General features: G+C 34.9%; 3 protein-coding genes across 3 annotated transcripts; 2 read left to right on the top strand and 1 right to left on the bottom strand.

Annotated features, from left to right (window-relative positions):
- Positions 7–1,990, top strand: LOC18587681. Its single transcript, XM_018127947.1, has 5 exons — positions 7–234; positions 335–430; positions 552–677; positions 1,094–1,133; positions 1,697–1,990. The coding sequence occupies exons 1-5, from the start codon at positions 94–96 to the stop codon at positions 1,768–1,770; spliced, it is 477 nt and encodes a 158-aa protein (XP_017983436.1). The 5' UTR covers positions 7–93; the 3' UTR covers positions 1,771–1,990.
- Positions 2,478–4,560, bottom strand: LOC18587680 (chaperone protein DnaJ). The gene is made up of 3 exons (XM_007011612.2): positions 3,957–4,560; positions 2,964–3,113; positions 2,478–2,829 (listed from the first exon to the last, which is right to left on the bottom strand). The coding sequence occupies exons 1-3, from the start codon at positions 4,197–4,199 to the stop codon at positions 2,752–2,754; spliced, it is 471 nt and encodes a 156-aa protein (XP_007011674.2). The 5' UTR covers positions 4,200–4,560; the 3' UTR covers positions 2,478–2,751.
- Positions 6,338–7,401, top strand: LOC18587679 (VQ motif-containing protein 31). Its single transcript, XM_007011611.2, has one exon. It carries the CDS (start codon positions 6,530–6,532, stop codon positions 7,115–7,117), a length of 588 nt encoding a protein of 195 aa, XP_007011673.2. The 5' UTR covers positions 6,338–6,529; the 3' UTR covers positions 7,118–7,401.

The following is an 11,867-nucleotide window of genomic DNA, read 5'->3' as shown; positions in this document are numbered from 1 at the left end:
AAAAGTCCTACACTTTAGTAGCAGGCGGCAAATTTCATAAATTCAAAAGAAGAAAACCCTAATTGGGGTGTGATTGCGGAAGAGAGAGGAAGGATGGGTCATCGGAATCATCAGGAACAAAGCCATCATCAAGCGGCAGATAATTTGGTGAATTTGTTCAGCAAAGCAAACCATGATTTGCTCGTGGTTCATTACAGGCTCGAGAAGGAGTTTCAACAAATTTATCCTGATAATGTAAGCCAAAATTCTACAATTCCCATTCTAGATTTCTAAATTTGCATTATGGGGAAAGTTTTTCAACTCAATTGAGGTACTTATGGAGTGCTGATTGCAGGCGAATCCTATGAAGTTGGTGTCAAGAATAAAGAAGATACAGGAAGAATTATCGAGCTTGACAGAGCAGTGCCGTGAGCTTTTATCTGCCAAACAGGTTTTTCTTTAAATCTAAAGAATCTTCAGAGGGGTTTCGTATTGAAAGTTTAAATTTTTTGAAGTTGAGAGACATGTTGGTATATGGAGTTGACCCTTTGTTTATTGATTTCATTTTTCAGGATTTGATTGATAAGGCTAGGACAACACTGGTTGGGAACAGAAATTTACTCCAGCATATGCAAGCACCAATGGGCATTCCCGTCACCAGTGATTCTGATGATCCGGCATTCGCCAACTTCAACCAGGTTTCCCTCCATTTCTTTCCTCAATTCCAAGCTGTGTCCGTTTAGACATTGTTACTGTTGTAATCAGTGGAAGCATACGGTTATGACATAAGCATGATGGTTACCGGTGATGATATTGTTCAATACTGCTAATGTTTAATGCACAATATGTTAAGGTTGCCTATTTTCCAAGTGGTGTCTAAAGTGGTTGCACCACTTGCCAGCAAGCAACCTAGATCAAACCATTGGTGGGCTCTGCTTAAGATAACACCCATGCTAAGATGTTTTGTGGGTAGTTCACATGGTCTTTATAAAGCCTACAGAAACTTAAATTTGTCATAATGTTATGCACTTCGTTTCTGGCATTTCACATACACTCAAACATATATGATTTAGAAGAAAGCTTTCTCACCACTTTGATGTTTCGCCTCATGCAGATCATTGAGGAGTGGACAGTCCAAGTTCGATCAAGAATAGGTATGTTTGTTGCTTTTCTCAATGATGGCAGATACCATTCTTCATAATATTTTCATTAGAAAAAAAGAGATTATGATGGGGATGTAACATTTCGGATTGGAAAGGTGAGCGTACATGATTGGTTCACTATGTTGGTGGCCTGAAGTTGCTCTAAACGGACACCCAGAAAAAGGCGTTGGGAATTAGAACCTCATTTTTGTTCCCTATAAGATTTGATACGCAGATGGTACAGATTGACTTTTTGTCCATTCTTACTAGTGTATTCTATTGTCTCTTTTCCGAGGAGCTAATCCACCATGAAGTCTATAAAATATTGAGTTCTAAGGGATATTATTGATGGAGTTCCTTGAGCTTGTTTTAATATTTATTACAGGAGTTTCTGAGTGGGACATAAGGCCAAAGTTCTCTTTCCTGTTATTCCTGGACTTTAGGAGTGAGGGTATTTTGGTTAAGGTTCCTAAACCTAACCCTATGTGGGAATAATTTTGAGATACAATCTTGTCTGAAGGAATTGGTTTGCATTAACGTTTTCTTTTCTTGACAATTTTGTAACACTGATGTAGGAGACGAGACACAAGAGTCAAAGTCTGAGGATGTCAACAAATTACTGTTCTCAGCTATTGTTCAAAGCAACTGAACAACTTTCACCAGGGACTCCAGGGATGATGAGTAAAGAAATCCACAATGAGTTGAACATTCTAGTTTTACCAAGAACTTTGTGCTTATGAGGTGTTGTGTATTCATGTTCATTGAGTTGATTCACATGTGAACTGACAAACATTAAATCTTGTATATTCATGTTTTTGTAATGTGAATGTGTCATATTCTTTCATTAGCTCAAATGTTTTTCAGCATTAGATCATTCTCCTTTTCCATTACTGTGATCATTCTCTTCTTAGTTCTTACTGTTGGAACTATGCTCTTCAAATTTCCTTTTTGTTTAAATATGCAAGTAAAATTCTCATTTTCCAAAAATGAATTCCTTCCTTAACAGAAAGCAAGATTGCAATATGTGCGAAGTAAGAATGGTTTATGCAAGCTAATTCATGAACAAAAAGCATGAGCAGGGTTCCCATTTCTTACCAAAATAAAAAAATCTCTGTTTTCGTACAGTAAAGAAAACAAACATACAGAATGAGCAAGGCATTTGTCTTCCCATCAGTTAATTACAAGAGAAGTACAAATTTGTACATAGCAAGGATATACTGCATGTAAAAGGAAATAGCAATTCCAATTTGCAAGACCATTTCAGGCATTGATCAGTCTAACTTGAAGAAATTGTCCGTTAGTGCTCTGCATAATTCACCATTGTTCAATTTTGAAAAGTGATTTCACCTTGCTATGTATAAAAAAGTAAGACTTTCTTCTAGATAAACAATGAATTATTCTACATTCTGACAATTTCAATCAATAAGTAACAACTGTTGTTCTTTCTCTCTTTTGTAAGGAGACAAGATTGTACAAGTACATGAACAAAAAAAATACATGGTATGATTTATACTTTGGAGTCAAAGAAGCTATGCTGTATTCATACTGGACATAGCAAATAAATTTTATGGTGGTTTTGCAGCGTACAACATTTTAACTTGGCAACAGGCAACAACTGAGAAACTATCCACTATTTGGAAATTGGAGGTTCACCCAACCACTTGGCACGAAATCCAGTTCCTTTGCAGTCAGAGCAGCACTTTGATCCCTACAATAACCATGAAAGGAAAAAATGTTTAAGCAAGTTGGGTAGTTGGCTGTATAGCAAGCGCTCTAGCTTGCTAAAGAACGAGGATATGCATAGGTACGTGATATAGAGATGCCTATAGTTTTAATATGTACCTTCCCAGCACAAATTACACAACTGGTATTTCTAGAAGGAACTTGGCAGAGCATATTATCGCCAAGGATAAAGAAGCCTGTACCCCCACACCACTTGCATTCAACGTGCCCCTTGGCTTTGCATGAAGAACAAGCAACTGGCCTTGGTTGCTGTAAAATCATGAAGGATGAAAAGGTTAGGACCCAAAAACTGTAGAGAGTTTGGCTTTTAGCCTTTAATTAGCTCAAGGACTCAACAAGTTCCCAAAAGTGTCTTACAAGAAAGGAATACAATCCTTTTGGTTGAGCATGAACAACTATCCATTTTTCCCCCTGCTAAAGCAGGATGTAATCTCAAAATCCCATCTCAGATGCATTTCAATAGCATCAATATTATCTTAGAACCTCTTTCCTAGAGCATTTCTCTATGGAATGACACTAGAAACAGCGGAAACTGAATGGACCAATGGGAAATTGAACATTCTTGCCATGTCATAGCACATATATATGCTATGTTATATAATTTTTCACATCAACCGAATGAAGTATCAAACCTGGAATTAATGAAACTACAATAGAGTTGGCAAGTACCAGGGAAATGATACAACCAAGTAATTAAATATATACAAAATTAGTAAAGAAAAATATCCACTCCCCAATTTACTCAACCAGAGACTTAATTCAATAAGAAAAGCCATTGATATAGATAAATTTGTTTCCCATTTACATACAGAAATTCTCCAGAATTTAAATATCTAAGTTGCATTCAACATCAACCACCCAATATCACATATTACAAAATTAAAAAATAAATAAATAAACCATTCTACATAAATCCAATCAAATTCAATCCCTTTTAGTTCGAGAAACGCGTTTTAATGCACAAATTTGCAACAAATTTGAAATTCTACCATCATGGAAGCTGAATCATTGATAGAATTGAATTGGGGCACCCAAAACTAATAAGATTTGAAATTCCAGGCCACAAACAATAACATTAAATGAAAATTGTACCTGAGAGATGACCCAAGCTTTTTCCATACGCTTAACGAAATCAGAAGAGCTCTCATAAGAATCAACAGCAGAAGCTCTCACAGACAAACCCCTTGAACCTTTGGACCTTGCAGTCGTCGTTGAACCTTGGGGTACAACCCCAGCACCGAACGCCACTCTATTTGTTGATACAAAGCTCATGTCTTTCTTGTCAATCGACTTGCCCACGATCACCGGGCCGTAACAGCTCGCACAACTCTTCATTTCCACCCCTCTGTTACTACTATTTTCTTCTGCAAAGATGCTAGCTTTTTGTTTATAAAAGAGAAAGAAATAGGTGGGGAATTTGGGTTTCTGGGGATGGGTTTTCTTCCTTGTGGCGCAAAACCAACGAAAGTTTCCCTCGTTTTCAAAGAGAAAGAAAGGAAGAATGAAAAGATAATCTGCGAGCTATAAGCTGTTGGCTAACTATATCTACGGAGGAAGGAAGCGCCCCACGTCTTGTTTGGACCGTGCAGGAAGAAACCAAGAAGAAAAATCAAAACTTGATTTTTGCAATTGTTGGTTGGTTCAAGGCTTGGCCTTTGCCTGTATACAAGCTGAAGACTCCTGTCACATTTTTTTTTTTTGTTAATTCAGGGGTTTATCTCACAAATTCATCACTTTTAACTGACAAAATATACTTATTATAAATAAAATAAAATCTTTTATTTATAAATTCATTTCATCTTTTACTAACTAAAAATTTATAACAAAACAGAAAGGAAAGCATGATTTTCCTTATTCCCATGTCTGAAAAGGAAGACAATAAATTCAATCTAAACAATAAAGCATGATTCAAACAGGACTTGTTTTGATCGACTTTTTCTTCAATTGAATGGTTTATTGGCATTTTCTTCGTTGTGCCATGACAAGTTTTACACTCAAATCTTTTTACATATTTATAAATTTCAAGAGAATATTCAAACTTTATTTTTAAATTCAAAATAAATATATATATATATATAGATAACAGTATCAGGTATTGGGTTGGCCCTACGAGAAGCCCATCAAGCGGCCCATCTTTCCAGGCCATAATGGATCAGCTAAAAAAAACATTTATATAAGGCAATTTGATTAATTCGGTTAAAAATATTATAAAAAAAAATTAATCGAATCGGTCCAAATTCAAGTATCAATTTAGCTTAGATTTTTGAATTCATGAATCTTTAAGTCATTGAAGCCCAACTTTTTTAGTTTCATTTTCTCAAATTATAACATTTTAACAACATCGTAACATTAATAATATTAACAAAAAAAAAAAAGACACAAACATGATAAGATAATATAAGAAAGCAAAATAATAATAATACTTGAGGTGTTAATGAAATTCTTTTGCCTTAATTTGATTACCTCTATTAGATGAAATGGGACTTATCATGCTTACCTTTGGTTAGTCATATTCAAATCCAACCAAAAATCAAAAACTATTAAGTGGAGCAATCATATATATCTAGTTGTCTCTATACACTCTACCTGATCATCAGGTAAGATGCAGTTTTTATGGGGTCTAATCCTCTCTTAGCTTCTTTATATGGCAAGCAAGCAGTACCTGTTCCTATATATTCCTCCAAAGCCTTCTTCCTGATAAGATAGCCAGATTAATTCTCCCTGCCCTTAACAAATGGATTACAAGATATCGTTGTTGGGCATAGGGTTTTTAGTGATAATATGTAGGGGAGGAGGGACAAGAGATGTTAACCTAATTAAGCCAACTTGACAGCAACCACTTACCCTTCCGTACCCAATTTTAACAAAGCAACTTTCAACTGTTTCAAATCATTGTCGTATATATTCATTTAATCTCCTTGTAATCATCAGCTTGATAGTGAAATCCAAATTTGAATATGGGTTTTTTTTTCTATAAATAATATAAAATAATTTTTTTTAAAAAGTCAAGACTCTTGATTTCATTAAAAGAGAAAGAATACAAACAATAGAAATCACTCTGGATCCATCTCGGTATTCAGACACACTTAATAATCATCATCATATGTCTATGATTTCCTTGCAACATTCCATATAATCTTATTTCACCATAGTAATTTTAAGTTTATGTTTGATATATATATATATACTGTCAGTGTATTAACGATGTGAAAATATTTGACCTGCTAATAACATACAGTGATGCATGGGATACATATATATAAACCCATATAGAGTTCTGCTTACAATACCACCAAGTATGAAAGAGACAGGCAATATTATTATTATTATTATTATTATTATTATTCTATGTAGTATATAGTCTTAACTTTTAATTACATCAGATATATTTATTAACAATAATCTGAAATAGCTGTCAAGATCCTGATTAAAAGTAGTATAACTTTGAGATTTGGGTTACAATTTTTCTTCATAAAACAAATTTGCTTGGTGGAAAGAAAGGGAAAGCCCATGCCCTGGTTTTAGCCATACGTATGCCCATACACAAACATTCCATCAAACGTTCTCTTTCTCTTCCTCCCTATATATAAAACAATCAACAAGAAATTTACTTTGTTGTCTTAAGCCAGTTCCCTTTTAGTTCCTGTTCTTGCCAACTGCTTCAAATGGAAAAGCACCTGAACGCCATAGCTTCATCATCACCTGCGACGGCGCCAACGCCGACGACTTTTGTTCAAGCCGACGCAAACACCTTCAGGGACCTGGTCCAAAGGCTTACGGGAGTCGCCAGCGACGTGGAGAAACTCCCTGTTACAATCCCTGGAAGGGTCTGCTCGAAACCTTCCTTACCTGTTGGTGGTGGTGACCCGACAGGGCCACGCCGTCGACCACCTTTCAAGCTCCAAGAACGCAGGCAACACACCATGAGAAAGCTCGAGATCAAGCTTGGTCTCACCACACTACGCAATTCACCTAACAGCCAGCATCAGTACTGTTCTTCTCCAGGCCAAGCTCGCAGGGTCGAGTCGCCGGTTCCCAGTCCGGTGACTCCTCTGGGGTCTGAATCACTCTTCTACTCGAGTCCCGGACCCCTGTCACCATCATCTCCAGTGGTTTCTGAGGAGGAAAAGGCGATTGCCGGGAAGGGCTTTTTCTTGCACCCATCACCATTAAATACCCCTAGAGGAAGCAACCCACCGGAGCTCTTGACACTTTTTCCACTTAGCTCACCGAGTCAGGAGAAACGAGATTAGGGTTCTGTTGTTCTTCACAAAAAACAAACAAAAAAAATGGTAAAAAATTTTTTACGTCGTCTTTCTTCGTCTTGGGGATTAGATCATTTGTGGGTTAAAAGTACTGTTATTGTTCTTGTATCGTTGCATGGTTATCTTTTATTTTTTTTCTCTTTCTCTTCTCCTTTCTATTTTCTCCTAAGATGCCATGAATTTCCCTGAAGATCAAAACGAGACCGACAGTATGGCCACCTTGCCAACCTGATAATGATTGGCATTTATTAATTTTAAATATCATTTCTTGACTTTTTCTTTAATTGGTTGATGAAACTTTGTCCAGACAATCATCACTTCTCAAACTGGTTTATCCTCATTATTAATTTCTTGCACTTTTTCCATCCAAAATTCTCTTCAACCTTAACTTAATGCCATCTTTCTCGAATAAATAACATTCTTCTTTTTACCAATGACAAATTGATTAATCAAATAATTTGTATAATTATCTTAACAATTACTTATTACGTAAGATTAACAGTATGTGAAGATATTGAGTATAAAGTGTGGGATGAAGGGAAATTAATATTTTAGGTAAAATATCTAGACATTTTCAAATTTTGAATATAATAACACGATAATTCATTAATTTGAGAAATAAATATTCTATCCTAAAAGTCTTTAACACTGTTAACAGAAAAAGTGAAAAGATTAAAATATTCTTTTCTCTTTCTCTGAATTTTTTTCTTTTTTCAAACAATTTGACCAACCGACTACGTTCTTTTACACAAGTCGATCACCTTGTGTTCAGATCTGACACTTCTTGACGTCGACGAGTGCTAGATTTAGCGCGACCTCAAGCTCCAAATCACACCTCCTCAAAGAGAGGAGCCTAGATCTAGTTGAAGAACGCTAGATCCGATTGGAGAAGGAAGGTAAGTTTTTTAAAATGAAAAATAAAGGTTTATATAGTGTTATAATTTTTAACAAGAGTAAAATTGTTTAAAAAAATATTACCACGTCAACAAATTAATGAAAACCTTAACGGTTAATTAATGGTTAGACTTATGTATCCAACAACAGATATTTTTTTAAAACGTAGCGTCTATTTCTCAAATTAATATAACTCTGTATAATTTTAATCAAAATTTGAAAAGTGTCTAAATATTGTATCCTAATGTTTTCAATCTTTCGTTGAATGGCTAAATTCCTATTAATTTTGACTTTAATATATATATATATATATATATATATATATATATATATATATATATACTGTTTTGTAGCCAAAGAAATAATGATGAATTCATTAAGTCCTTGGGCTTGCGTCTTAATTTGATATATCATTTATCCACAGAGTTTGCAACTTTGTTCACGCGGTTTTCCCAATTCCTCTCTGCATTATTGGCGTTGAACTTCATACGACCCAAAACGAATTGTATGGTCTAAAGCAAATTTGTTTGGATTCGTATTTTTCCATATTAATTTTCGTCTGTCCAATTATTGCATCTTTTATTCTCCACTTTCTACTTTGGGTTTGACTTAAATTTGGAAAATGGCATTGCGTACACAAACACCATCAACTATTCAAATAGACCCAAAAAAGAAAAAATTCTCTTTCATGAAGAAAAAAATTGTAACAAATCTTTTTACGTAACCAAGTTTCCCTAGTAATCTTGAAAAACAAGATTCGAAACTTAGAATGTTACGCGGATTGAAGGGCAACTAGACGATTATGAGCTAGGGATTGTGTCGGTGTTAAAATGGGATTGTTTTGATATTATAATTCATTGTGTATCCAATCTTCTGTGGAACCAGAAGATCAGAGATTTGATCGGTGTTCTTGTAAATTCCTGATTCTATTCATGCCAATTCAAATACCATTGATTCGAATGATTTACACCTAACAGTGAAAACACGGTATTTTTCCAGTGTGGAACCACACTTGATGCTTACACCATGGCATATCCTAGCTATCACCGCAAATTAAACGTGTGGGTCTTCCTAGACATTGGCGTGATCAGATTGCTTTAGCTTGTGCTCCATATTAATTCTCCTTATAAACTCATCCGAATGTTCAAAATAAATAAATAAATGAAGACAAATTACTGTCAAGACAGATCCTCTTTGGTGCAGCTTCATTATTAGTCAATAACAACCTGTCAAGCAAAGCTGCAAACTGGGTCTCGTCTTTCACATTTTGAAGGGCAAATTACGCCCTTTTTGATAAAGACTCGCAGTATTACATTATATATATATAGTGTATTAAGTCAAGTCATCTCCTAAGAAATATTCGAACCTAGGGCCTTGGCGTTGACGAGAAAGTTGATGCAATTGTGCGTGTCGTATGGGGACTCGAGAGCAACGTGGATTGTTTGCTTTCATTTAGTCTTACAAGTTACAAGGAAGCAATTTGGGTTAACGTGCATGACCAGGATGGGCCATGGTGGTGGTGAAGATCAAGCTTATTTATTTTCCCCTTCTATTTAAAATATTACATATAGAACTAACTAGCTATGTCTCTTTCTTCATCAATAATTATAGTTCTTGACTAAGATTAACAAATCAAATGGGCAGGTTATATGATTAACTTAATCTAGTTCTATCCTTAGCCTTAATTTGCCTTATGGTTTTACTTTTACAATGGGATTTTTGTTTAAATTATGAGGTTGGGGAGAGTTAAAATCTTCAAAATTAGCAAGCTAAGAGAAATAAGAACATTATTTTTGTCGATTCATCTTTAATATATTGAGTTTATTTTTCTAACTATGTTTGAAGGATAAATACAAAATTCCGTTGTTATAACTTTTTCAATATGATTTCGAGGATATGCTTCTCTTTAATTAACATCATTAATGCAAGAGGGGGGATAGTGTGGTGAAACAGTACATTTGGCCCTTCAAGTTTTGAAAAAAGAAAATGTGTCATGTCTGCCAATAAGTGAGTCTTAAGCATAAAAAGTGATTAACGAAACCCCTCCTAACAAAAAAAAAAAAAAAAGCCAGCATACAAGGAGTTTCATCACCCAATCCTCTTTTAACAAGTCTTCCAGGTTCTGATTAATTTGAGGATTATTAGCAGCCTCTAGAAGCCCAAATTTCCATAGACAAGAACATCTAGGTAAGGCGTTTTCTCATCCCTTTGAGGCACACAAAAGTCAAGCAAGATATCAAAATATGCCCCATTGAGAGAAACATCCATGATTGTTAGCTGAACATCAAAGGGCTGGGGTATTCCTTTGTTATTGTCATTCGGACAAGACAACATTTCTGGCTTCCCCACTTTATGATTAAAGCCTTTGACATTAGTTAAAGATAGTGGCCTTGAGCATATGGAAGGAGGGAGGGGGAGGGGGGCTGAGTGATGATGAGAGCATTTTCCCAAAAGCTAGAAGCACTTTCTTGCATGCACTAATTTTGCTTTTTTTGTGTGTGAAAGAAGGAAATTTGAAAATGCCTGAAAAAGTTTTACATGTGTGTGTGTGTGTGCGCACCCTGTAAAATCATTTCCAAGTATGAGAAGAAATTGGACCACTCAAAGATTCATTTACCATTATCATTTTTCTAACCCCACTCGTGCGATATGCTTGTCTTGTTTCTATAAGACATGTCCTATGACCCAGAGCCTAAATCTATTCCTTTTTTTTTATTGCTTGAAGCTCAATGTTTCAAGCATGGATTCTTGCCTTCGATGGTGATGTGATTGGCGTCCTTGCTCTTTTTTTTCTTTTCTTTTTCTCTTTTGGTGTTGTAAGCCAAAGGGATTGTGAGGATGGTAAGGAAAGGAAGAATCTCACTCACTTTAATAATTGAAGGATTTGTTTGTTTGTTTTTTACTTCCAAAGGCAAGAAAATAAACAAAAACCAAAAAACCCAATAATTAGAAATATCATAAAAATCCCTAACACGATAACTTTAGGTTTTTGTTATTCCACAAGCAATTGAATTCGTCTTTCTAAGAATATGTTGGAAAGACAAGCCCAAGATGCAATTCATCTCAATCTCATATGTTTCGTCCTGTAAAGAACAATTGATATAATTGTTTGCATAGTGAATTGCATTCTTAGAGTCATTTTCAATAACCAAAGAATCCAGTCTTGACGTGTAATTAATAAATATGCATACACATTCAATAATTGTTAAGATAACAAACATTCAATAATTGTTGTTACCCATTTCTATCTTTATCTTCAATCACATTTAATGTGTCTACAGTATGTAGCTTAGCTTAGATAATTAAAGTAGAGTATAAAGTTAGAGATCTTAATTAATGATGAGAATTCAACTTCTCTGCCCATTTTTTTTTTGTCAATATTATCTAATACATCAATTACTATTATTTTCCAAATGCATAGAACCATTATTATAAATCATGAGTGTATAGAATCATATTATATCTAGAAAAAGTGCAAAAAAAAAAAACTTAATACCTTCTTGCCCCCTTTTCATACTATTGACTTTTTCTGTTGGAAATCATAATGCCTTGTTTTGAATCTTTGTATAAAAGTTTGACTAATGAAAAGTTGATCATCCATCATTGTGAAAGAATATTATATAAATATATATTATTATAGGATATATTATTCAAGCCCAAAGACACAAAGTCTGGGTCTCTTCGTCAAAGCCCACAACCCTTTTCCACTATATGGCCTGCCCATGGCCAGTGCCTGGTTTCAAGGCAAAACCTCCTCCAAGTTTATGGTTTGGTCGTCTCATGACTCAAACCCATTTTGACAAACGATGTTTCCATTGAATTTTTTCAGATGAACAGGATGAAA

The sequence above is a fragment of the Theobroma cacao genome, chromosome 9 (assembly GCF_000208745.1).
Source record: "Theobroma cacao cultivar B97-61/B2 chromosome 9, Criollo_cocoa_genome_V2, whole genome shotgun sequence".
NCBI lineage: Eukaryota > Viridiplantae > Streptophyta > Magnoliopsida > Malvales > Malvaceae > Theobroma > Theobroma cacao.
The sequence above is the reverse complement of the archived record's forward strand: the minus strand, read 5'-3'. Positions and strand labels throughout refer to the sequence as shown.

What these genes read in the sequence shown, in the direction of transcription:
- LOC18587680 (XM_007011612.2), bottom strand. Translation starts at nt 4,199, where the DNA reads ATGAAGAGTTGTGCGAGCTGTTACGGCCCGGTGATCGTGGGCAAGTCG. An exon ending in AAGCTTGGGTCATCTCTCAG is followed by an intron (nt 3,114 to 3,956) that starts GTACAATTTTCA and finishes ATGATTTTACAG; the next exon opens with CAACCAAGGCCAGTTGCTTG. An exon ending in GTGTAATTTGTGCTGGGAAG is followed by an intron (nt 2,830 to 2,963) that starts GTACATATTAAA and finishes TGGTTATTGTAG; the next exon opens with GGATCAAAGTGCTGCTCTGA.
- LOC18587679 (XM_007011611.2), top strand. Translation starts at nt 6,530, where the DNA reads ATGGAAAAGCACCTGAACGCCATAGCTTCATCATCACCTGCGACGGCG.
- LOC18587681 (XM_018127947.1), top strand. Translation starts at nt 94, where the DNA reads ATGGGTCATCGGAATCATCAGGAACAAAGCCATCATCAAGCGGCAGAT. An exon ending in CATTCGCCAACTTCAACCAG is followed by an intron (nt 678 to 1,093) that starts GTTTCCCTCCAT and finishes CGCCTCATGCAG; the next exon opens with ATCATTGAGGAGTGGACAGT. An exon ending in CCAAGTTCGATCAAGAATAG is followed by an intron (nt 1,134 to 1,696) that starts GTATGTTTGTTG and finishes ACACTGATGTAG; the next exon opens with GAGACGAGACACAAGAGTCA.